The 24,634-nt window shown below is 46.7% G+C and overlaps 2 protein-coding genes across 3 annotated transcripts in view; both read right to left on the bottom strand.

Moving 5' to 3' along the window:
- LOC128847393 (zinc finger protein 436-like) overlaps positions 1–22,990 on the bottom strand; it is a 60,221-nt gene extending 37,231 nt beyond the window's left edge. The window contains exon 1 of the mRNA XM_054046785.1: positions 22,832–22,990. The gene's annotated coding sequence lies outside the window, so the exon portion shown is untranslated. The remainder of the gene's footprint in view (positions 1–22,831) is intronic.
- On the bottom strand, positions 756–23,000 carry LOC128847657 (zinc finger protein 774-like). 2 transcript variants are annotated; one of them, XM_054047243.1, is made up of 3 exons: positions 22,910–23,000; positions 16,608–16,734; positions 756–4,672 (listed from the first exon to the last, which is right to left on the bottom strand). In XM_054047243.1, the coding sequence occupies exon 3, from the start codon at positions 3,993–3,995 to the stop codon at positions 3,198–3,200; it is 798 nt and encodes a 265-aa protein (XP_053903218.1). In that variant the 5' UTR covers positions 3,996–4,672; positions 16,608–16,734; positions 22,910–23,000; the 3' UTR covers positions 756–3,197. The 2 variants fall into 2 exon arrangements, with proteins under 2 accessions (XP_053903218.1, XP_053903219.1); XM_054047244.1 differs by lacking the exon at positions 16,608–16,734 and having other exon boundaries at positions 756–4,669; positions 22,910–22,982.
- Between the last annotated feature and the right edge of the window lie 1,634 nt (positions 23,001–24,634).

Raw genomic sequence — 24,634 nt, 5'->3', positions numbered from 1 at the left:
CAGTGCCTAATTTGTATAGAAAGAGGTGCCAGGGCTCACCCCCAGCACAAATTAAGCACTGGCTGGGTGGCCAGGACTGGTTGGGTGCCCAGTTCTGAAGGCAACACTGCTGCCAACAGCAGCACCAGAGGCGCCGACTCTGGACAGCCACCTCCCTCCCTGCCCCCAGCACCTCCGCCCACCGGCGGCCCCGCCGATCAACTCCTCCCCCTCCCTCCCAGTGCCGCCCGCCCGCCGCAATCAGCTGTTCCACGGCGTGCAGCAGGCCCTGGGGGGCGGGGGAGGAGTGGGGACGGGGCGCGTTCAGGGGAGGGGGCGGAACTGGGTGAAAAGAGGCAGGGAAACTCGGTAGGTGGGGGCGGGGCCTGGAGCAGAGTGTGTGTGTGGGGGAGTTTGAACATCTCTGGGGCCTGGAGGAAGCCGGCACCTGTGAGCAGCGCAGAAATAAGGGTAGCATAGTATATAGCCACCCTTCCTTCTGCACTACTGCTGTGGCTTGTGGTGCCCAGCCTGCAGCTCAAGGCGGGCTCTGCGCTGTCACACGGGGGTGCATCTTGCTGGAGCCCCTGGCCATCCTGCAGCTCTCTGGCCACTCCTGGGCCCCCCAGGGTGCCATTTCAGATTTTGGTGGGAGGTGCAACTTTAACCTGAAAACTAGATTTTTTGCAGATATTAACTTAGAAATTAGCAGACAGGAGCACTGTATCTAATTCCTATACAAAAAAAAAAGAAAAAAAAATGTATACCAACACCAATTAAAGCCACATTTTAAGTTTATATGGAAGTTTAGAACAATCAGGAGACGATACAGCAAGATAGTCCCAATCCCAAGCCTTGAGGGATCAATTCTTGGAACTTTAACACAGGTATCAGAAACACAAGTGTGATACTTGGCAGATTATAAAAATAAATAAAATCTGCTTAAAATCTGCTTGCTTTCTCTAACAGACCCAGTGTGTTACTGCCATTATCTCCTCTATTTTAGTCAATTGTTTTATACTCCACTCAAAACGTATTTACTTAATTTTAACATATGCGAGTAAAGGTTTTCCCCCTCTTTTATTAAGAACGGGAATTTAGTTTTCTAATTATTTTGGCGTTTATATTTACCGATCACAATCACGTACGTGACTCACTAACATTTGAGTCCATCATTACTATTAGTATCAGACTCGGAACCGCATTTATTTTCCTACTAATTTGAAGTTATTTTACAGATATAACTAAAAATACCCTTTGAAAATAAGCGCCCTTCATCTGCACAGTGTCTACAGTTATGTGTTTAGCTAATTTTTTTTTGTTGAACTGGCGTTGCTCAGGTGACTACAAGCTACATTTACATTCTAGGAGGGCACTTTTATTTGATTGTACTACTTTAAATAACGAATGACAAAGCACGATCTGGTAATAAAAGTACTAACGATAAGTACTCCCGCCAGGACAGGTTAGGATTTTAGAACTCACTACTCAAAGAATTAAATTTAAGCATAAGAGAAAAAAAAATGATGAAATGCACAGACCAGTTAAAAAACTAAAATAACAGCACAGTGATCCTTAACAAACTTGGAAAGAATAAAATTACAAAGAATATATGTGCCTTGAAATACCAAGAAGTACCAACAATATTATGCGCGTGTGTGCGCGAGAGTGTTGGGGGAGTGAGTCTGTGTGTGTGTGTGTGTTGGGGGAGTGTCTGAGACTGTGTCTGTGTGTGTGTATCGGGGAAGTGTGAGTGTGCCAGAGTGAGTGTGTCAGCGCGCTGTCTCTTTAAGCAGCGCATTCAGGACCTGGAACAACAGCACCGGCAGCACCCACTCTGCACCCAGAGACACCAGCACACACATGCTCCCCTTGACCCCCAGCTCAGCGGAGACGGGGTACGCAGGTGTGGGGAGGGGAACACCCTGAGATCAGAGCCCCCCCATCCCCACTCTGCACAGCAGACAGGAGGCAGGCTCCATGTCCCGAGCTTGGCGGGGGTGACTCCATGGGGGTGGCGGTGGCAGGAGCAGCAGCGGCTGCAGACCCAGTGGAGCAGGGCAGCAGGGGAGGAGGGGCACCCCCGCTTCAGAGGAGTTACCAGCCACCCCCACTGCAGCTTGACTGTCTGCCCTCTCCAGGCACTGCTGCACCTGTCTGGCTCCCTCTAAGCCCACTGGCTGTCCACAGGTCAGGTGGTGGGAGAGACCAGCACGGCGCCACCCTAAGCACAGTGGCCCAGCCCACCGACCCCTAAGGCCAGCCCTGGCTCCCTGCACTGGTCATGGGTCTGTTTAATCCCCAACTCTGCCAGGCTCCCTGCTATTTTCTGGTACACCTGATCATTTCTGGTGCTCTGACTGACGTCAAATGTCTGGCTCGCCTCACACCGCAGATTGATCAGAATCTGACGCTGGTCCAGTGACCAGTGCACTGGGCAAAGGCCTTCCTCTTACCAGTGGCCGTAGCTAACGCAGGGGACGGATCTCTCTGTTTGCAGCTCAGGGGACAGAGAACAATGGCAGGGCCAAACACCAAGCGGCCCATGGGATTGTAGGGTAGCACTAGCGGACTCTCAGAACACGAGTCTGAAGACCTGGGGCCCAGCTAAGTCCTCACTGCAAAATGATGCAGTGTGAACCCTGAGTTCCAATAGGACTGGGGCTCAGACCCACCCACCCCCCTTTTCGGGTCCTAGGGCCCCGGTTCCAAGGGCTTATTGGCCTAAGTCAGGCAAATTTGTGTATAGACGGAATGGGGGGTTGGGCATGAATATGAGGTCAGACCTACACTGTTGTGTAGACACACCCCACAGGCAGTAGGGAGGGGGCCTTGGGAGAGGATGTGTGTTTATGTCTGATTCTGTAAGCAAGTCATTTTTAAGTGAGGTGAAACTTGGGGTATGCAAGACAAATCAGGCTCCTGAAAGGAGGACAGTCGGCTGGAAAGGTTAAGAGCCACTGATTTCTAGGGTCTCTCTCCTGCATGGACTATCTGATGTCTACAAAGCTGTGAGCTGTGAATGAAACATTTCACACATTTGGAGTATGTATACAGTCGCTCTGCCATGTGGATCTTTTGATGTGAAATAAGAACTGAACTCTGACGGAAACTTTTCCCACAATCCAGGGATTAATAAGGGCTTTCTCCAACATCCGTCATCCAGTCTGTGGTAAGATGTGATTTGTTACTAAACTTTTGCTCACAAGTGGAGGCTTTTATGGTTTTTCCCCTCTCATGTGGATTCTCTGATGCGCAAGAAGATCTGAGCTCTGAATGAAACTTTTCCCACACTCCAGGCATGTATGGGGTTTTTCCCCCGTGTGGATTCTCTGATGTCTAGTAAGGTTGGAACTCCGAGTGAAATATTTCCCACAGTCAGAGCATTTATAGGGCGTTTCTCCTGTATGACTTCTCTGATGCACAATTAGATCTGAGCTCTGAATGAAACTTTTCCCACAGTCCAGGCATTTATGGGTTTTTTCCCCTCTGTGGGTTCTCTGATGTCTAGTAAGGGTTGAACTTCGAGTGAAGTTTTTCCCACAGTCGGGGCATTTATAGGGTGTTTCTCCCGTATGAACTCTCTGATGCACAATAAGATCTGAGCTCTGAATGAAACTGTTCCCACAGTCCTTGCATACATAGGGTTTCACTCCTGTGTGGCTTCTGTGATGTGTAGTAAGTTGTGAATTATCACTAACCTTTTCCCCAGAGTCGAGGCTGGTAGGCACATTTCCTCCTATGTGGATTCTCTGGTGTCTAGTAAGGTTTGCACTTCGATTGAAACCTTTCCCACAATCGGGGCATTTATAGGGCGTTTCCCCTGTATGGATTCGCTGGTGCACGAGAAGATTGTAGCTTTGAAGGAATATTTTCCCACAGTCAAGGCATTTATAGGGACTCTCACCCATGTGTGCGTTTTGATGTGTAATAAGTTGTGAGTTGTCACTAAAGCTATTCCCACTGTCAAGGTATTTATAGGGTTTATCTCCTGTGTGGGTTCTCAGATGTCCCATAAGGCATGATTTTATCACTAAATTCCTTTCCACACTCAGTGCATTTATAGGGTGTCTCTCCTGTATGGACTCTCTGATATCAAACTAGGTTTGACCTCCGATTGAAATTTTTCCCACAGGCCTATATGGTTTATCTCCTGTGTGGATTCTGTGATGTGAAATAAGATGTGAGATCTGAAAAAAAGTGTCTCATAGTAAAGTCATTTGTAGGGCTTCTCTCCTTTGTGGGGGTTCTCTGATGCATAATAAAGTTTGCTTTTGACGCTAAACTAACTCCCAGAGTCAGTGCATTTATAGGGTCTCTCCTCTGTGAATCCTTTGATGTCCCATAAGGTGTGAGTTGTCACTAAATCTTTTTCCACACTGAACTGAAGCTTTTGCTGTGCGTTGTGCATGTGGTGTTTTCCACTCATGTGTGTGGATTCTCTGCTGGGCTGTGGTTTCCTTGAGGTCTTTGCACTTTTCCCCACAAATAAGGGATTTAATTACTTCCTTTCACAATTGGTTTCTCTGATGTCTCTCTGACCTGCAATGACTCTTATGGGATGTTCCCTGGTCAATGCTCCAGGAACCGTTCCATTTAGATCTTCCTGATAACGTCCCTGGCAGCTCCACTTGCTTAGGAATTCCCTACTGGAGATTCTCCTCTTCATTCTCACTCACCATCCCTTCACCTGCTGGGACACAGAGAGAATTCAGACTAGAGTCATTCCCAGTGCTAGAGTCAACAGAAAGAAAGGGGAATAACAAAGAGGAGAAAGAAAACACAAGAACTGTTGGGGTTTTGAGAAAGAGAAAGTTTAGTTACCCATCTGTAAGTTTTCCTTCTCTGAAGTGAGCTCCTGGTTCTCAGTGATCCATTACCACTGGGTCACTCCTCTTCATCTTAGGAACATGGATCAAATAAAATACATTTTTCTAGCATCCCAATGTCGTGTCAGAAGATGGAGGTGTTCTGTGAACATTTTGCCTCTCTAACACTCACGACAACTGCCCAGGTTGAGAAGACAAGCTATAAGTTCCGATGAATAAACTTTCCAGAAGATTAGCCATCTCCAGGCAGGACACTTTTCCTACTTATTCATTTGGTATACAAATGAAGGTTAATGGAAAGCAAGATTCCCAATAGGTGGGAATCCTACGTTTTCTCCATCTCTCTGTGATGGCTTCATAGGGCAAATAAAGGTTTGAGATATTTCCCCTTCAATTGGAATTTAATGCAAAATTTATGTGGGGTCTCCCATCGAGCAGCAGAGCCCACTTCAGAGAAGGGAAAACGATGGATGGGTAGATAATTTTTACCTGTCTTCTTCTTAGGTACCTGGTGATCTATGCTCCATTACAGCAGGGAAGTAGCCAATACTAAAACCAATCTCCACACAGAAGAGGGAAACTTAAAACATGAATAAAATTGAGCCAACAGGAAAAACAGCTTATTTGAGGGCTTCTTTTTTTCTTTCTTCCTTCCCCCAAGATATGACGAAAAACCAAGAGAGAGAGCGCAGAACTCTTTGTCCAAATGCATTTCAGACAAACACCATCACATCTCTTCCCAGTGCCAGGAAAGAGAATACACTGAAGCCCAGGGATATATGGCAAAATTACCTGAATGAAGGATTGTGCTGTTCTGCAAAGGAAATGACCTAAGCTAGTACTCAGACCCAACCAAGAACCTGTCTAGAAAGAGAGATCCTATATCTCCCTGGTTGTGAGACAAAAAGAGGATTCTTGTCCTGTCAAGAGCACCATGAAGATCCAGTTATCCGAATCCCTAGAAAAGCCCAGTTTTGTGGGCAGTTTCTAGATTTGAGCAGGAAGTCCATGAGTTCTCCTGAACATTCATGCTCCAGAAGGGAAAACCTTCCAGTTTCAGGCCAAACGCCTGAGGTGCCATGGGCCTGGAAGTCTGAGCAGGAGCAAGAGAATATGATGCAAAGCACAACATGGTGATAAAAGTACTAAAAATAATTACTCCAGCCGGGACAGGTTAGGCATTTTAGAACTCACTACTCACAGAATTAAACTGAAGTGTAAGAGAGAAATAAAATGATGAAATGCACAGACCAGTCAAAAAACTAAAATAACAGGACTGAGATCCTTAATGAACTTTGACAGGATAAAATTACAGAGAATATATGTGCCTTGCACATTCTGACAGGAAGCACCAAGAAGTAACAATAACAACAACAATGTGTTTGTAAGAGAGAGTGTGCTGGGGGGACTGTGTGAGGGAGAGTGTGTGTGTGGTGGTGGAGTGTCTGAGAGAGAGTGTGTTTGTGTGTGAGAGAGAGGGATTGTATGTGTGAGGGAGGGAGAGTGTGTGTGTTGGGATAGTGTGTGTGCGTGTAGGGTGTGTGTGTGTGTGTGTGTGACAGTGCGCATGTGGGTTTGTGCGTGTAGGAGGGAGTGTGTGTGTCAGAGAGTGCATGCGTGTGTGTGTGTGTGTGTGTGTGTGTGTTGGGAGGAATGTGAGTGTGCCGGATTGAGTGTGTCAGCGCTCTGTCTCTTTAAGCCAGCGATTCTCAAACTTTTGTACTGGTGACCCCTTTCACATAGCAAGCCTATGAATGCGACCCCCCCCCCTTATAAATTAAAAACACTTTTTTATATATTTAACACCCTTATAAATGCTGGAGGCAAAGCGTGGTTTGGGCTGGAGGTTGACAGCTCGTGACCCCCCACATAATAACCTCACAACCCCCTGGGGAGTCCCAACCCCCACTTTGAGAACCCCTGCTTTAAGCAGTGCATTCCGGAGCCTGTGGAGACCGGTACACGGTGGGAGGAAGGGGGATACCCGACACCAGGGCCAAACACCAAGCAGCCCAGGGGATTGTGGGAGAGCACTGGTGGACTCTCCGAACATGACTCTGAAGACCTGGGCCCCAGCTAAGTCCACGCTGCAAAATGATGCAGTGTGAACCCCGAGTTCCAACAGGACTTGGGCTCAGGACCCCCCCATTTTCGGGTCCTAGTGCCCAGGTCCCAAGGGCTTACTGGCCTGAGTCAGACAAATTTGTGTCTAGACGGAAGGTGGGTGGGGGTTGGGCACGAATAAGAGCCCAGACTTACATTGGCCTGTAGACAACCCCCCCTCCCCCCCCAGGGTCTATCTACACGGCAAAGAAAACCCCGTGGCGGTGAGTCTCCGAGCCTGGGTCTACTGACTCAGGCTACGGGGCTGAACATAGCAGTGTAGACATTCCCGCTCTAAGAGGGGTCAGTCTCAGACCAGCCTGAGCAGGAACATATACACTGCTATGTTCAGCCCTGGAGCGTGATCCCAAATCAGTGAACCTGGGCTGACACTTGTTGCTGTGGTTTTTCTTTTTCCGGTGTCGATGTACCCTCAGCCTATCATCCAGTGCTCATCAGCTTCTCTATATGGCCCAGCCACCAATCAAGGGGGCAAAGTGCCCTACTGAGTGGGCGTGGGTTAGACAAGCAGCAGCAGAATGGGCAGGAATGATGTCCCTAGCCTCTGTTTGCCAGAAGCTGGGAATGGGTGACAGGGGATGGATCACTTGATGATAACCTGTCTGTTCATTCCCTTTGGGGCACCTGCCATTGGCCAGTCAGAGGACAGAATACTGGGCTTGATGGACCTTTGGTTTGACCTAGTATGGCCATTCTTATGTTCAGAAGTCAGCATCTGATTTTCACCCTACAAGTGCTTCACACTGCTGTAGACCGTTCCAGGGACTGCCATGGGTTGACTCTGGATTTGTACCAGGCTGAGAGAGGGGGCAATCAGCCTATGTGGCACCAATGTTACTCCTGATTTACACTGGGGCAGATGGGAATCAACCCCATGTGATGCCAAGGGAGGTCACGCTGGATTTACACGGGGCTGAGTGAGGGGAAAGGGGCCCAAGTGACTCCAGTGGGATCTCTCCTGATTTAAACCGGACCCAGCCAGAGGAGCACAGCACGTTTCGACTCTAGGGGAAGTCTGAGAGCGTATGACGAGGCAGAGCTAAGATGCTTTGGGTGACCTCCCTGCCTTCCCTCAGCCCACCCGGCCTGGACTATGTGTGTAACTTTAAACGACACATTATGTGGGTTTGTAATGCTTGTGTGACCCCACTTACTGTGCACCTCACGCTTGATTTTTGGGCAATGAAGAATACCTAGCTCTGAAATAGCATGGTACATCAGCCAAGGTCAGAGCATTTTGCAAAACTGGTCACTGTTTCTCTCCACAACTGCTCCACCAGCCTTTTAAAAACAAGCAGCAGTGCTCTCACAGGATACGTCTTCACTACCTGCCAGATCGGCGGCTAGCAATCGATCTATTGGGGATCGATTTATGGCGTCTCATCTAGACGTGATACATCGATCCCCGAACGCATTCCCTGTCGACTTCGGAACTCCACCAGCGTGAGAGACGGAAGCAGAGTTGACGGGGGAGCCGCGGCTGTCAATCCCGCGCCATGAGGTTGGGAGGTAAGTCGACCTAAGATACGTCGACTTCAGCGACGCTATTCTCGTAGCTGAAGTTGCGTATCTTAGATCGATTCCCCCACCCCCAGTGTAGACCAGCCCACAGACTGACTGTCTCCCTCTGCAAGAGACAGGTGAACTGAAACGCCGGCCAGAAAGGATTTCCCCTGGACGCAAGGGTTTTCCGTCACAGACTCCTGGAAGGGTTTGGAAAGCTTGGGAATCTGCAGTGCTCAGGGTTGGGGAATTAACACCTGAAAGAGGCTTCCTAGACAGCCTCCGAGTCTACCAAAGGCCATTTTTTTAGTCATTATACTAGACAAAAGACACTGGATGTTTAAGAAACTGAATTCCACTTTAATTATTCCAAAGACCGAAATGAAAAGCTCCCACCTCAGGGCCCTGCTCAGCAAAGTGCATTTCAACTCAGCACATTACTGCGCGGGGTTCCAGCAACAGGGTTCCATTGTACAGCTGGCAGAAAAGGGAAGAGAATTCAAGAAAGACGCTGTGCCTGAGACAGGCAGTTGGATGCTAGGTAGTCAAATGCCTCTGATTTGGGAAGTAGGAAATGGATGGTTTTGGGGTTTTTTGACTATGGCCCACCCTAATCAAGGCCCTGGGAGAATGTCCTTCCAGTGTGGAGGAGAAGTCTACACCGTCCCACCTGGTGTTCGCTCCATACTGCCTGCTAAGAAGATCTAAGAGGTCTCTTCCCTGTGTTCATTTGTTCACGCTATTGTCAGAGCCCAGTTGAAGCTTCCCTGTCATTCAAATTCTCTCTCCGGTGTGGTGTTTAATAGTGCGTGGGCTGTGACTGGAACTTGTCCCACCATCAAAGCATTTATTGCAGTGGTCCGGGGGGGACGGACAGCAGAAGTCTTCAAAGGGGTACGTGAACTCATCTAGATAGTTACCTACTTTCACAACAGGCTACATGAGCACTAGTGAAGTCAGGACAAACTAAAGTTTCATACAGACAATGACTTGTTTACACTTCTCTATATGCTATATCCATAGCTGACGTGTTGGGGGTGGGTCATGTCAGGTCACATGCTCCCCCCAGATTTATGCCAGGGTGGGAGTTGGGCTGAGCGCAGCTGAAAGGGAGGTGCTGGGAAAGGCAGCAACAGCGAGCGCTCCCCCTGGGCGCCACTAGGTGGCGCCTAGAGCAGGGAAGTGAGACCGGGCTAGCAGAATTGGGGGTGCAGGGAAGCAGGCTGAATCCATCCCTGCCTCACCGGCAACCGCTGTTACCTGCTCAGGTATGAGTCTGGACTAGCCTGCCTGGGGTGCGCAGAAGGGTGCTCAGGGAGTCAGTCGGGGCAATAGGGGGGAGTCAGTGGGGCCCAGGCGAGCAGGGGATGGGATGAGGAGGCAGGGGGAGGCAATAAGGACCTAGGGGAGGCAGCAGGGGCCAGGGCAATTGGGGGATGGATGGTGGGCCGGAGGAGGAAGCAGGGACCGGGGGATGGGTGGGGGAGGCCCCAGAGGCCAGAGGTGATGGGCTGGGGGAGGCCACGGGGGCCAGAACACCAAAATACCTGTTTCCCCAGAGTGCCATTTTCCCTAAGTCTTGCCCTAGGAGGGTGACATGGGTGACTGCCCAGGGTGCTGTGGTCAGAGGGGGTTGCTGAAGGGGGCCCGGGCCGTCACCAGGAAGTTGACTGTGGCGGCAAGGACGGGGGGAGGGAGGGGCTGCCCTTGTGCCCCCACCCTCAGTAGTTACTAGTCACTTCTGCCTCTATATCAGCATTTCTCAATCTACAGCTGACAATTTATTTTAGAATGACAGGGTAACAACGAGAAAGGCAGCCATCTTTCAGTACTAGTGGTTGTGACCCTGTTGTATCTTTATGTCTGATTTTATAAGCAAGTTCTTTTTAAGTGAGGTGAAACTTGGGGGTAAGCAAGACAAATCAGCCTCCAGAAAAGGGCACAGTCACCTCGAAAGGTTGAGAGCCACTGATTTCTAGGGTCTCTCTCCTGCATGGACCATCTGATGTCTACAAAGCTGTGAGCTGTGAATGAAACATTTCACACATTTGGAGTATGTATACAGTCGCTCTGCCATGTGGATCCTTTGATGTGAAATAAGAACTGAACTCTGACGGAAACTTTTCCCACAATCCAGGCATTAATAAGGGCTTTCTCCAACATCCGTCATCCAGGGTGTGGTAAGATGTGATTTGTTACTAAACTTTTGCTCACACGTGGAGGCTTTTATGGTTTTTTTCCTCTCATGTGGATTCTCTGATGCGCAAGAAGATCTGAGCTCTGAATGAAACTATTCCCACAGTCCTGGCACGTATGGGGTTTTTCCCCCGTGTGGATTCTCTGATGTCTAGCAAGGTTGGAACTCCGACTGAAGTACCTCCCACAGTCAGAGCATTTAAAGGGCGTTTCTCCTGTATGGCTTCTCTGATGCACAATAACATCTGAGCTCTGAATGAAACTTTTCCCACAGTCCAGGCATTTATGGGTTTTTTCCCCTGTGTGGGTTCTCTGATGTCTAGTAAGATTTGAACTTCGACTGAAGTTTTTCCCACAGTCAGGGCATTTATAGGGTGTTTCTCCTGTATGAACTCTCTGATGCACAATAAGATCTGAGCTCTGAATGAAACTGTTCCCGCAGTCCTTGCATACATACGGTTTTGCTTCTGAGTGGCTTCTGTGATGTGGAGCAAGTTGTGACTTATCACTAACCTTTTCCCCAGAGTCAAGGCATTTATGTGGTTTTTCTTGTAGGTGGACTATCTGGTGTCTCTCCAGGTTTGAACTTCGATTAAAGCTTTTCCCACAGTCGGGGCATTTATAGGGCATTTCTCCAGTATGGGTTCGCTGATGCGCAATAAGATGTGCGCTCTGAAGGAAACGTTTCCCACAGTCAAAGCACTTATAGGGTCTCTCACCCATATGGGCACTTTGATGTGTAATAAGTTGTGAGTTGTGACTACAATTTTTCCCACAGTAAGGTACTTATAGGGCGTCTTTCCTGTATGAGCTCTCTGATATCAAGCTAGGTTTGACCTCCGATTGAAATTTATCCCACAGGCCTGGCATTTATGTGTTTTCTCTCCTGTATGGATTCTGTGATGTGAGCGCTGAAAAAAAATGTTTTCTCACCATAAATTCATTTGTAGGGTTTCTCTCCTGTGTGGGTATTCTCTAATGCGTAATAAAGTGTGCTTCTGTTGCCAAACCTGTGTGAATTCTTTGATGTCCAATAAGATGCAAGTTGTCACTAAATCTTTTTCCACACACAAAGCATTTATAGAGTCTCTCTCCTGTGTGGGTTTTCTGGTGTCTAATAAAGTGCAATCTCGAACTGAAGTTTTTGCCGTGCGTTGTGTGTGTTTTTTTTCTCTTGTGTGTGGATTCTCTGCTGGGCTGTGGTTTCCTTGAGGTCTTTGCACCATTTCCCACAAGTAATGGATTTAATTACATCCTTCCACAATTGGTTTCTCTGCTGTTCCTCTGACCTGCAATGATTCTCACAAGATTATCCGTGGTCAACGCTCCAGGAACCGTTCCATTTAGATCTTCCTGATAACGTCCCACTTGCTTAGGGGTTCCCTACTGGAGATTCTCCTCTTCATTCTCACTCAGCATCTCTTCACCTGCTAGGATACAGAGAGAATTCAGACTAGGGTCATTCCCAGTGCTAGAGTCAAAGGGAAAGAAAGGGGAACAGCAAAGAGAAGAAAGAAAAACACAAGAACTGATGGGGTTTTGAGAAAGATAAAAGTTACTTACCTGTCTGCAAGTTTTCCTTCTCTGAAGTGAGCCCCTGGTGCTCAGTGATCCATTACAACTGGGTTACTCCTCTTCATTTTAGGAGCATGGAGATAAAATAATTTTTTCTAGCATCACAATGTCGTGCCAGAAGATGGAGGTGTTCTGTGAACATTTTGTCTCTAACTCTCAAGACAAATGCCAAAGTTGAGAAGACGAGCTATCAGTTCTACTCCTGTGGGAATTCTGCGCCTCTGCGGAGGTGCACAATTCATATCTCCTGCAGATTTTTGGCCCCCGACAGAAAATACTTTTCTGCCCAAGAACTGCTGCGGTTTAGCCTTTTGCCCACCAGAGGCCGCTGTGGTGCCAGAACGGCAAGCAGCATGAAGGCAGCCGGCTGTTCTGGTGCTACAGCAGCCTCTGGTGGGCAAAAAGCAGAACTTCAGGGGCAGAATGTATTTTCTGTGGGGGGAAAAAGTTCTGTATTAATATAGTAACTCCTCACTTAATGACGTCCCGGTTAACGCTGTTTTGTCCCTGACCTATTAGAGAACATACTCATTTAAAGTTGCACAATATTTCCTCATAAAGTTGTTTGGTAGTGGGGGCTTGGAACCAGGGTGGACTGGCAGCCCCCCTATCTGCTCCCCTCCACCCCCACAACATCTCCTGCCTCTCGGCAGCCCCACAACTCCCCCTCTCTCCCTGCGCCTCCCACCCACAGCAATCAGCTGTTTTACCGTTCAGGAGGCTCTGGGGGGAAAGGAGCGCATTGGGGGAAGGGGTGGAGTGGGGCCAGGCAGAGCTGGGAGTTGAGCACTCTTCCCCCCTCCGGGTACTTTGAAAAGTTGATGCCTGTGCAGACGTGCATGCGCTGTCCGGAGGAGGGAGTGGTGCGCTCCAGAGGGATACTGTGGGTTCACCATCACATTCAGTTTCCCCAAGGAAGTGTTTACAGCTGCAACCCTGCATCTATTGTGTCTCTTCCCTTCTGCCTCCCTACATGCTGCCTTGTAGTGCGAGGCTACATTAACAACAATGTGTTAACCCTTGAGGGCTCAGCCGAGTGCTAGTTCATCATTTAGCAGCAAGGCATTCCCTGGGAAATATCCCACCTGATATCAACACGGTTGCTTTAGGAGAAGCTCAGGGAGCTCATAAGCAGGTCCCCAGACAAGATTAGAACTTGTTTAAAACTTATACTGTATATGTAATAATGTCTTTTGTCTGGTGAAAAAAAATCCCTGGCACCTAAACCCCACCCCCCTTTACATGAATTCTTATGGTTAAATTTGATTTGCTTAACATCATTTCGCTTAAAGTCACATTTTCCAAGAACGTAACTACAATGTTAAGCAAAGAGTTATTGTATGCCTGGTAAGGAATCTACTTGTCAGAGACAATTACCAGAATCTTTTTTTGGGGGGTCTTTATTGTTACAGATGTACTTGCCGAGAGACAATTTGAAATAAATTATCAAAATAATTGAAACTGGCATGATTATAGGGTGTTATTTGGACAAATAAAATATGCAGAATTTTTCAGAATTGTAAAATAATGAGTGCAGAATTTTTTTATTTTTTTGGCGCAGAATTCCCCCAGGAGTAAAGTTCTGATGAATAAACTTTACAGAAGATTCTCCATCTCCAGGCAGGATACTTTATCTACTTATTCATTTGGTACACAAAAACAGAAATGAAGGTTTACAGCAAAGCAAGATCCCAAAAGGTGGGAATCCTAAGTTTTTTCCACCACTCTGTTGGAAGGTTCCCGGGGGGAAATAAAGAAGGATTGAGACATTTCCCCTTCAACTGGAATTTAATGTAAAATTTTTGTCGGGTCTCATGGAGCACCAGAGCCCACTTCAGAGAAGGGGAAATGATGGATGGGTGGATAATTTTTACCTTTCTCCTTCTTAGGTACCTGGTGATCAATGATCCATTACGGCAGGGAAGTAGCCAATACTAAAACCAATCTCTACAAACAAGAGGGAAACTTAAAAGCTCAAGAAAATTGAACCAACAGGAAAACCATAATAGAGGGCTTGTTTTTTTCCCCCCCTCTTACTTCCCCCAAGATATAATGAAAAACCAAGAGAGCATGCGCGCAGAACTTTGTCCAAATGCATTTCAGACAAACACCACCCCATCTCTTCCCAGTGTCAGGAAAGAGAATACATTGAAGACCGGGGATATATGGCAAAATTACCTGAATGAAGCATTGTGCTGTTTTGGAAAGGAAATGACCTAAGCTAGTACTCAGACCCAATCAAGAATCTATCTAGAAAGAGATCCTATATCCCCCCCGTTGCGAGACAAAATAGGATTCTTGTCCTGTCAAGAGCACCATGAAGATGCAGTTATCTGAATTCCTAGAAAAGCCCAGGTGTGTGGGCAGTTTCTAGATTTGAGCAGGAAGTCCATGCGTTCTCCTGAACATTCATGCTCCAGAAGGGAAAGCCTTCCAGGTTCCTGGGCAAACACCAGAGGTGCCATGGGCCTGGGAGCTTGAGGGACACCGGGAACAGACATTTCCTCCAGCCCAGGAAGATCAAGGATGTTGATCTGCCATATCTAAGAATCTGAGAGACCAGCACTGAAAGTGGTCTGAGAAAGGGTGTGTGTGGGGTCCATCGTTTTCAACAAAAGTGAAAATGATACCACATCTGCCTGTCCCCTCCAACCCTGTATGTGTTCCGCCCCTACCTGTTCTGCCCCATCTCCCACATCAGTTCAGCCCCCATCAATTCTGCCGACCCACCTCTGCTTTTCCTACAGCTCCAGAGGTTCTTCACCCTGTGAGACACTGCACCTCAAAATAGCAACCTGTATCCCCCATAATCACCACTGTCAGGTAATTGTGATATTTCATACAAAGCGTGCCATATATCATATGAAAGGTCATGATCTGCTGAAACCCATTGTTCTGTCTGAATATGTGTATCATTAGTGTGTATAAAGTTGAGATTATGCTGTATGGTTGTTACTGAAATATACTGTAAGTTTGCTAGTGACATACAAAGGACCCCCGCCCAGGAGGGTGCCCCACAACCATTAATGATCAGGGGAGTTGTAATCAAGGGATTTACAATTCAATGACAGTTGCCCAAGTCCACACAATGGGGGATTACTTGATCACTGTGACTCAGTTGAGTTCACTGGGACATGTCCAGGGGAGGGATAGCTCAGTGGTTTGAGCATTGGCCTGCTAAACCCAGGGTTGTAAATTCAATCCTTGAGGGGACCCATTTAGGGATCTGGGGCAAAAATCTGTCTGGGGATTGGTCCTGCTTTGAGCAGGGGGTCAGACTAGATGACCTCCTGAGGTCCCTTCCAACCCGGACATTTTACAATTCTATGAACTGTCTCTCAGGCATATGGATTGATGGCATTATACAAGGATCAGTTGCAACATATCTCTGCCTTTCTCCTTCCCATCTATGCTGGAAGCAAGAGGAATGCCAAGAAGACAAAGATCATCTGAGGAGACTGGTCCAGGCTTAAGGAAAAGTCTGTGTATTAAGAACTTTAAACACCCAGTGGAGTAAGAAAACTGATCTAAATACTGCCTAATGTAATAAGGTTTAGATCGTACATTTTTCTTTTATTTGGTAACTTTCTCCAATTTTTTATACCTACCACTTCTAATCACTTTAAAAAAAAAATCGATCTCTCTCTAGTTAAGAAATCTGTTTTATACTTTACTTAAAACAGCCTGGTTTGGTTGAGGTGCTGGGGAAATCTCAGCTCGGGTACGAAGGCTGGTGCACGTCCTCTCCACACTGAGGGAGGGGCGGCCTGGGTAATGACCTTACACTGGTCAGGCTTCTGACCAGGGCAGGACGGTGCAGCTCAGGGGTACTATGCTGAGGTGCTGGAAGGAATTGGCTGAAGACTCTCTATTTTAGTTCATGAGTGGCTGGGAGAAGCATTCATGTAACTTGGGTGTGTCCCTGCTTGTGGACATCTAAGTCTGCAGCTTGTCACAAAGTCAGGGACAGGGAGTCCAGTGGTATCCCAGTTCTAGGTTTCACTCCAGGGACCCCGTCACTTGCCCCCTCTCCCAGGCCTAGTGCTGCAAGGAAGGAAACGGGATGGGAGCAGCAGGGGAGCAGAAGGGAGGCGAGTCGCCTTATTACAATTTCTGCTCCTGCCTACCTGCTCTTCTACTGTGAGAACAGCTTCAGCACTGAAGAGGAGAAGGAAAGAGCTATGCAAGTTTCCTGCAGCCACCCTGATTGACTGATTCCCCTATACATATGTTTCTGTCTCCCCGATCTCAGTTTCAACTCTGTCTCCGACTGGAGCTAGGGAAGACGGAGCCCACTCCCCCAACACTGAAGCAAGCACAGAAGAACCTGAGCAGATGCTCAACAGGGCACCTCACAGATGTGGCAGTTTCCAATAACCACAGGAAGAAGGAATCCCTTACCCAGCGAGTTCACTGTCTCGTAGTTCTCCTGCATGATGTCCCTGTAGAGGGCTCTCTGAGCAGGGCCCAGCAGAGCCCCCTGCCCCTGGGTGAAATACACAGCCACCTCCTCAAAGGTCACCGGCATCTGAAACAACAAGAGTCCCCCACTCAGCGCCTGCTGCCCCAGCCACAATCCCACTAGTCATGGGGGAGAAGGCTGATAAAATGGAAGCTCTGGGAGGGCCAGAGAAGCAGAATTCCACCCTCGTCCTGCTCAGAGCAGCCAGGAGGCTTCAGGGTGGGGAGAAAGAGCCCCTTGTCCCTCCCAGCCGATGGAGGAGGGCAGGGGCCTTCCTATTTATCTCAGGCCTACTAGCCAGAGGCTGGTACGGGAGGGCAGAGCCCTCGAGCAGGGTCCAGGGACAGGAATCCCAACCCCCTCCCTATTCCCAGCAGCTGGGGGTCAGGGGACAGGGCCTTTCCCCGGGGCTTCACCGCTGGGTGTCCCCTTTGTATTCCACAGCAGCCTCTCCTAGTGGGTTCAGACTCCAGCACTGGGAGTCTGGTCTGTTTTCCCAGCCTTGTCTGGTGGGGCTGTTCCCTGTTCATCAAATGGTGGAATTTACCTCCCCCATGGGCTTGCTATTTGATAACTACCGGGGGACAAATGGCAAAAACGGAGAGGCTTTGATATTAATATTCAATAAAGGAGAGACAAAGGAGAAAATCTAAGGGAATTGTATACAATCATTTGATAACTGGACCAAAAAAATGGGTCAAATCTGAAGGGATTTTATAGAGTATCTGATCATTCAGGAACGAAAAAGGTCAATAGGTGAGAGATTTTTATATGATTATTTCATAATTAAAGAGAGAAAAGGGCAATACGTGAGCTGGGCTGTTATGATAATTGGGCCCACAGATTTATGCTAATTGGGATCTCAACTGTAAAAAGTATGTGAAAGTTCATAGAATGCCACCATAACCTATAACAACAAATGGTGACGGCAAAAAGGTACAAAAGGGAGACAGTGAATTAGTCTACAAAAAAGGCCTCCTGATATAACTCAAGGACTGTGCAGAAATCCTGCTTGTTGAAAACAGAAGACTTGGAACCGGAAATTAACTAAATGAACATATATTAGGCCTCATTGGTGGAAAAATAAGGGGATGGGCTAGTGCACCCATCACTCTCTTTTTGGGTCCTCAAAGAAAGAGGCTTTGAGAGGAAAAGATGGAAGAACAGATAGAGGCTACTGGAGCAATGCTTCACCATCATGGCTCTCATCCTCTCCATCTCCTGGGACCCTAGACCTTCTTCATCCTAATCCTGAGTCCAGGGCCGGCCCTAGACCAAACGGCGCCCCAGGCGAGGTGCGTCTTTGGCGCTCTCCACTCCCCATTTGTAAAACTTTATTGCACTTTTAGCCCATTTCACACTCTTGAAGTCTTAAAACACAAGTACACGTTCACAACGACACAATAAAATAAGGTTCACAATATCGCAGCTGGGCTCTCACTTCAGTCTGTGAGATATAAGAACGAACTGACTGGTGATGCCTTGCCCCTTATCTACCCATGAGGGTGCGGCTGACAACATTCTAGGAGGCTGGAGGAAAATTCTCAGAATGTCTAGAAGGTTCCACAAGATTCTACAAAGGTCCAGAACATTCTAGGCGGTTAGTGAAAAATGAATCCACATATGGAATACCTGAAACATGTTACTGCAAACATTCCATTTTCTCTTTTGTCGCTAACAAAAACAGCAACCCCCAAGCCCGGCGTCCCCCAAACCCAGCACCCCATACAGTCACCTGCCCTCAAATCCAGCCTTGCCTGAGACATGTCCTGACCAGCCCACACCAGAGAGAGGGATCCAGAGGACACTGTCACCCCTACCAGCTCCAAACAGCCTCTCAGATTAAACAGGATTGGATTTTAACAGCAGCAGCAACTAACCCAGCCCTTCTCAACTAACTTCTTCACTTTTACCCAATAATTGGTCTTTTATCATCTTTGTTACTATCTAAGAGACTATCAAACCAGGGGATTTTTCCTTCTAAAAACTGTCCCCAACTAAAGGGAAAGGGAAAGAAGAATCTTGTTAAAATGAAAGCCTGATTAATACTTTACATGTCAAATGCTTTAACTTTTTTCCTTTTTTTTTCCTTTATCTTTTATAGAAGAACCTCATAGTTACAAACACCAGAGTTACAAACTGACCAGTCAACCACACACCTCATTTGGAACTGGAAATACGCTATCAGGCAGCAGCAGAGACCAAAAACAAAAACAAAAAAACAAAAAAAAACCCCACAGTACAGTACTGGGTTAAACGTAAACTACTAAAAAAATAAAGGGACAGGAGTTTCAAAGCTGTATTAAGCCAATGTTCAGTTGTAAACTTTTGAAACAACCATAACGTTTGTTCAGAGTTATGAACAATTCAGAGTTATGAACAATCTCAGTTTCCGAGGCGTTTGTAACTCTGAGGTTCTACTGTATAAAAAGATAAAATGATTTTTAATGGTGTGTTTGCCAAGGTACTAAACAAGCGGAGGTGTCTGTATTCCAAGCCCCTGATCGTGTTTAACACAATTTAAGGTTAGACAGTGACGGGGTTACGTTAGCACTTTTAACCTATATTTTCCATGTAAATTAATACAACAGCCCGTTAGGACAATCCCAGGTACGTAGAGAGTCCCCCCCTTTTCTAGGGGTCCTAGAGGCTCCTCATTTCTATCCTGTAGGCCTGGCTTGACATAAGTAACTGGTCTCATTCCTTAGTGGGCATAACTAGGACGGTGAATGGAAGGTTAAGTTGTAAACCATAGAATATCAGGGTTGGAAGGGACCTTAGGAGGTCATCTAGTCCAACCCCCTGCTCAAAGCAGGACCAATCCCCAAAAGGGGCTTGACAAACAGTACGCTGGAGTCAGGATGTCTGTGCTAGCAACATCTTGAGAGAGACTATGGAAAGATAAATCTGGAAGGTAAAGATCAGGTTCCACATGACCACCACATGGACAGAGCACACTGTACAGGGATTGGCTCCTGCAAAGTAACCAAGCCAATCAAAAAAATATGCGGTGCAATGTATAGCAAATGCAATGTAACGTTTAAAAGTCTATAAAGGAAGAGGCTGACCACCTAAACTTTGGATGTGTGGTACGCCCTACACCCACCCCCTACACTTGTCACTGTATGCCAGATAAAGGAACCTGAGTCAGGAAATCCAGAATTGAACTGAGTTTTTTGGATCCCAGAGAACCGGAGAAAGTATCCTCCCAGAACTGGACAAGGTGTTCTGGATAAGCCAAATGGAAAAGGCCTTGGAGTGCATCCCAACACATCTCCACCTGCTCTGTAACAGGAGGCCAATACTAATCCAGCTGCATTCTCCACTTTAGATCCCCCCCATTAGACAATAATTAGAGAGCAAACTCTTAAAAGCAAGCTTTTAAAGAGATTTTTGTATCAGTATATAACTGAGAAAGACAATGAGGAAAATTTGAAAAGATTCACATAAGTTGGCTAACTAGACTGGAAGAAAGGCATTATCTGTGGGGTTATATATTAATAAATGTTATTTGTTTCTCTAAATAACTGCTATGCAGATAATATATTAATAATCTATAAAGAAAAAACTAACAAAATCTGAGGGGATTTTATATCAAAATCTTGTGACAAAAGGGAAAAGAAATCTGAGGGGTGGAACAACAACAACTGATATTGGGAGGAAAAGGGGCAAAATCAGAGAGGATTACAGTACATTGCTACATTGGATAATTATAACAAACAGCAAAACTGGAGGGGTTTTATATTAATGTTACCTACAAAATCCACATTAAAAGAATGTTATTAAGGTTGCAAAGTCCAGCACTCAGAGTTAAGCAGGGCCAGAATCAAGGGTGCCCAGGCAATGTTAATTCTGCCCCCTTGTGTGAGTGTCTTATGAAATAATCTCTAATGACAGGATCACACATTGCATTGTTCAATAACAGGAACTTGCCTCATTCAGTCCTTTAAAACCCGACATTTCTGATGGAACAAACATGTCCCTGAGAGCACATTAAGATTGAGGAAATTTTTGGCAGCTGTAGGATCCCTTTCCATTCATGTTTTAAATTTCTAAAATCTCATGCTTCAGGGCCAGTCACCTGCAGGGGCCAGGAAGGAATTACCCCCCTACTTATTTTAGGATTTTTTGGGGGTGTTCTTTTCTTTTCCCTCTCCTTCTTTTGAAGCAATGGTTCTCAACCAGGGATACGTGTACTCCTGGGGGTACACAGAGGTCTTCCAGGGGGTACATCAACTCATCTAGATATTTGCCTAGTTTTACAATGGGCTACATAAAAAGCACTAGCTAAGTCAGTACAAACTAAAATTTCATAAAGATATGACTTGTTTATACTGCCCTATATACTATACACTGAAAAGTATAAGGTTTATATTCATCGATTTATTTTATAATTATATGGTAGAAAGGAAGCAATTTTTCAGTACTAGTAGCTGTGACACTTTTGTATTTTTGTCTGATTTTGTAAGCAAGTCATTTTTAAGTGAGGTGAAACCTGGGGGTATGCAAGACAAATCAGTCTCCTGAAAGCGGTACAGTAGTCTGGAAAGGTTGAGAGCCACCACTCTGAAGCATCAGAGAATTGGAGATGGGACATTGGACGGGATGGGCCAACCCTCTGAGGTGGTACTGAGAATTCTCTTTCTCACATGCTCCAACTCTAACTGTATTATTCAGGGTCAGGAAGGAATTTCCCCCCAAGTCAGATTGGCAGGCATCTTAATTTGTTTGCTTTTAACCTTCCTGTGCAGTGCAGGGAACAAGTCACCTCCAGGGTTCATCTGGATATATCTCAGTCAATTCTCTAAAGCAGGGGGTCTGGTGGCACCTTAAAGGATAACAGATTTATTTGGGCATATGCTTTTGTGGGTAAAAAACCCACTTCTTCCAAATAAATCTGTTCATCTTTAAGGTGCCACTAGACTCCTCGTAGTTTTTGTGGATACAGATTAACCTGGCTACCCCTCTGATAGTCAATTTACTGCCACTGCAGGGGCCTCCTGGTCTCTGCCCATAGCTTGGTCTCCTGAGGACTATAATACTGTGGTCTAATTCGGGTTGTTGGGTTTGCCGTGGAGGTGGCTGGGGGGGTTCAGTGGCCTGTGAGAGACAAGAGGTCTGACTGGATGATCTGGCAATCCTTTCTGCCCTTAAACTCCATCTGTCTAGGAGTATTCCACATCTCCAAGGACTTAATGGGGAATATTGCACAGGCACTAAAGGGATTAGATTTTTAAAAGAAATAACCACCTCCAACGAAACTCCTTTGTTGTCACCCTTTCTCCACTCACTCCTTTTTCTCTACACCTCTTATGTTTCATCCATTTCCTCCCTAACAACCCATCCTCCAAGGCACAAAGACAGACTGGGACCTGTTCATGGTCCCCCTGACCCTATACCTATTTCTCCTCCTGAGTTGGGACCCTGGAGCAGATGCTAGGCAGCAGGACAGAAGCCACTCACTGCTGTCAGAAGTGTAATCTAACCCTCCCCCCAATCCCAACTTTGCACAATGTAACATACAGCAGAACCTCAGAGTTACAAACACCCCGGGAATGGAGGTTGTTCGTAACTCTGAAATGTTCCTAACGCTGGTTGTTCTTTCAAAAAGAAAACAACTGAACATTGACTTAATACAGCTATGAAATGTTAGTCTGGAGAAGAAAAATGCTGCTTTTCACCATCTTAATTTAAACCAAACAAGCCCAGAAACAGTTTCCTTACCTTGTCAGATTTTTTTTTTAAAAAAAAACTTTCCTTATTTTTAAAAGTAGTTTACGTTTACACACAGCACTGTACTGTATTTGCTTTTTTTGTTTGCCTCTGGTGCTGCTGCTTGATGGCATATTTCCGCTTCCAAATGAGGCATGCGGTTGACAGGCCAGTTCGTAACACTGAGGTCCTACTGTAATCACATATACAACGAGGAGTCCGGTGGCACCTTAAAGATTTGTTTTTGTGGCTACAGACTAACACGGCTACCCCTCTGATACTTAATCCCATATAATGCTCCATCGGCTGACAGGACTTTGGGCCCCCCTTCGATTTTTTTCCAAAATGACGCCCCTGATTGCTGCAAACAAACTCAGATCCTGTTTGTGCAGAGTCACTTTCCTGCCCCCCCAGCAGCCCCTTCCCCACCCCCAGTTCTCTCTCTCATCACCTGGAGTCTCCAGCTGAGGTCAGCAGAGCCCGGGGCTGCCCCAGGGGGCTGGTTCCAGCCACCAGAGAAAGTCCCCACCTGGGTTAGGCACAGAGGGGGGGTTAATGCCGGTCTCTCCCCTCGCTGCTAAGTCCGGGCTCCCAGCTCACAATGGAGGATCTGACCCAGGAAGAGAAGCAGAAACAGATTGGTGCCGCCTTCCCCCGTCTGAACGAGAACCAGAGCCCTACGGATAGGATAGCTAATAAACCGCCCCCTCCCTACACTCCACCCCATGACACAGAGAACTGTGACCGGGCAGAAACCCTGTCCTAATACTTCTCTCTCTCTCTGTCCTTTCACTCCAGAAGTCTGCAAAACAAATCACACGTAAAGTCAGTGTCCCCTACATCAGGAAGTGAATTCTGGAAGAGGCAGACCCCCTTCCCCTCCTCTTTCCTCTCCCATGATCTCCCCCACACAGGGTGGGTGGCTGCCATGCAATGGGTTAATGACGGGGAAACAGGTGCATTGAGCACTAGAAGTCCCAGGGAATCCCCTCCACCCAGCTACAGACAGGTCCTTATATTTGCCAAATACATTAATTTAAAAAAGGAAAAACAAATGGTCTAGAGCAGTGGTTCTCAAGCAGGGGTACCCCTGGGGGGACGCAGAGGTCTTCCAGGGAGTACATCAACTCCCCTAGATATTTGCCTAGTTTTCCAACAGGCTACATAACAAGCACTAGCAAACTCAGTACAAACTAAAATTTCATACAATGACTTGTTTATACTGCTCGATACACTGAAATTTAAGTACCATATTTATATTCCAAATGATTTATTTTATAATTATGTGGTAGAAAGGAAGCAATTGGTCAGTCCTAGTGTGGCTGTGACACTTTTTAGGTCTGATTTTGTAAGCCAGTAGTTTTAAGTGAAGAGAAACCTGGGGGTACACAAGACACATCAGACTCCTGAAAGGGGGACAGTCGTCTGGAAAGATTGAGAGCCACTACTCTAAAGTGATTCTAATCCCTGAGCTGGGTTCCTGCCTAAGGGACCTGGCCCAGATCCATAAAAGGACTTAAGAGGCATCGGGATGTGCAGACTAAAGTCTTTCTCACACTACAGTTTGGGACTTACCTAGTCATTTAGATTGCCCTAGAACTTGAAATGACTAGGTAAGAATCTGAGCATAAGTGGAAGTGGGCTCATCGCAGACCCCACAGTAACAAGGGGATGGGAATCCCTTTCCACAGTCTCAATTTTCCTGCATGACGTCCCCCATAGAGCCTTTAGTTATGGAGGTTTGTGATGACGATTGCTTTCCTTAAAACCCCAGCTCCTGGAGTCAAGTGATGATTTCAGCCTTCCTTCTTAAAGAAAAAAGAAGTTTCTAGCCCTCGTGGCTGCAGAGAAAGCTTCAAAACGTGACCCCAGTGCACCCTAATGGCTCAAAAAAGCAGAAGGCAAATAAAAAGATCCCCAAAGCTCTTATTCTTACACAATCTCGTGATTTTTTGGGGAGCCTGACTCATGATTTTTGAGCATTTGGGAGTTGGCAATACTGACACTTTAATAGTTGGCAAAAACAACGAGGAGTCCTTGTTGCATCTGATGAAGTGGGTTTTAGCCCACGAAAGCTTATGCCCAAATAAATTTGTCTCTACAGTGCCACAAGGACGCCTCGTTGTGTTAGTCTGGATCAGCAAAAACCAGTACCACTCTGAAATCTGTGTAATATTTAGGAGATTTACCCATCTCTGTGGAAATCAAGGGGACTTGTCTTGTCAATAATGGGGTTCAATTTTAAAATAACTAA

This window comes from Malaclemys terrapin, chromosome 13 (genome assembly GCF_027887155.1).
Source record: "Malaclemys terrapin pileata isolate rMalTer1 chromosome 13, rMalTer1.hap1, whole genome shotgun sequence".
NCBI classification, from domain to species: domain Eukaryota; kingdom Metazoa; phylum Chordata; order Testudines; family Emydidae; genus Malaclemys; species Malaclemys terrapin.
Note: the sequence above shows the minus strand (reverse complement) of the source record. Positions and strands in the feature narration are given on the sequence as shown.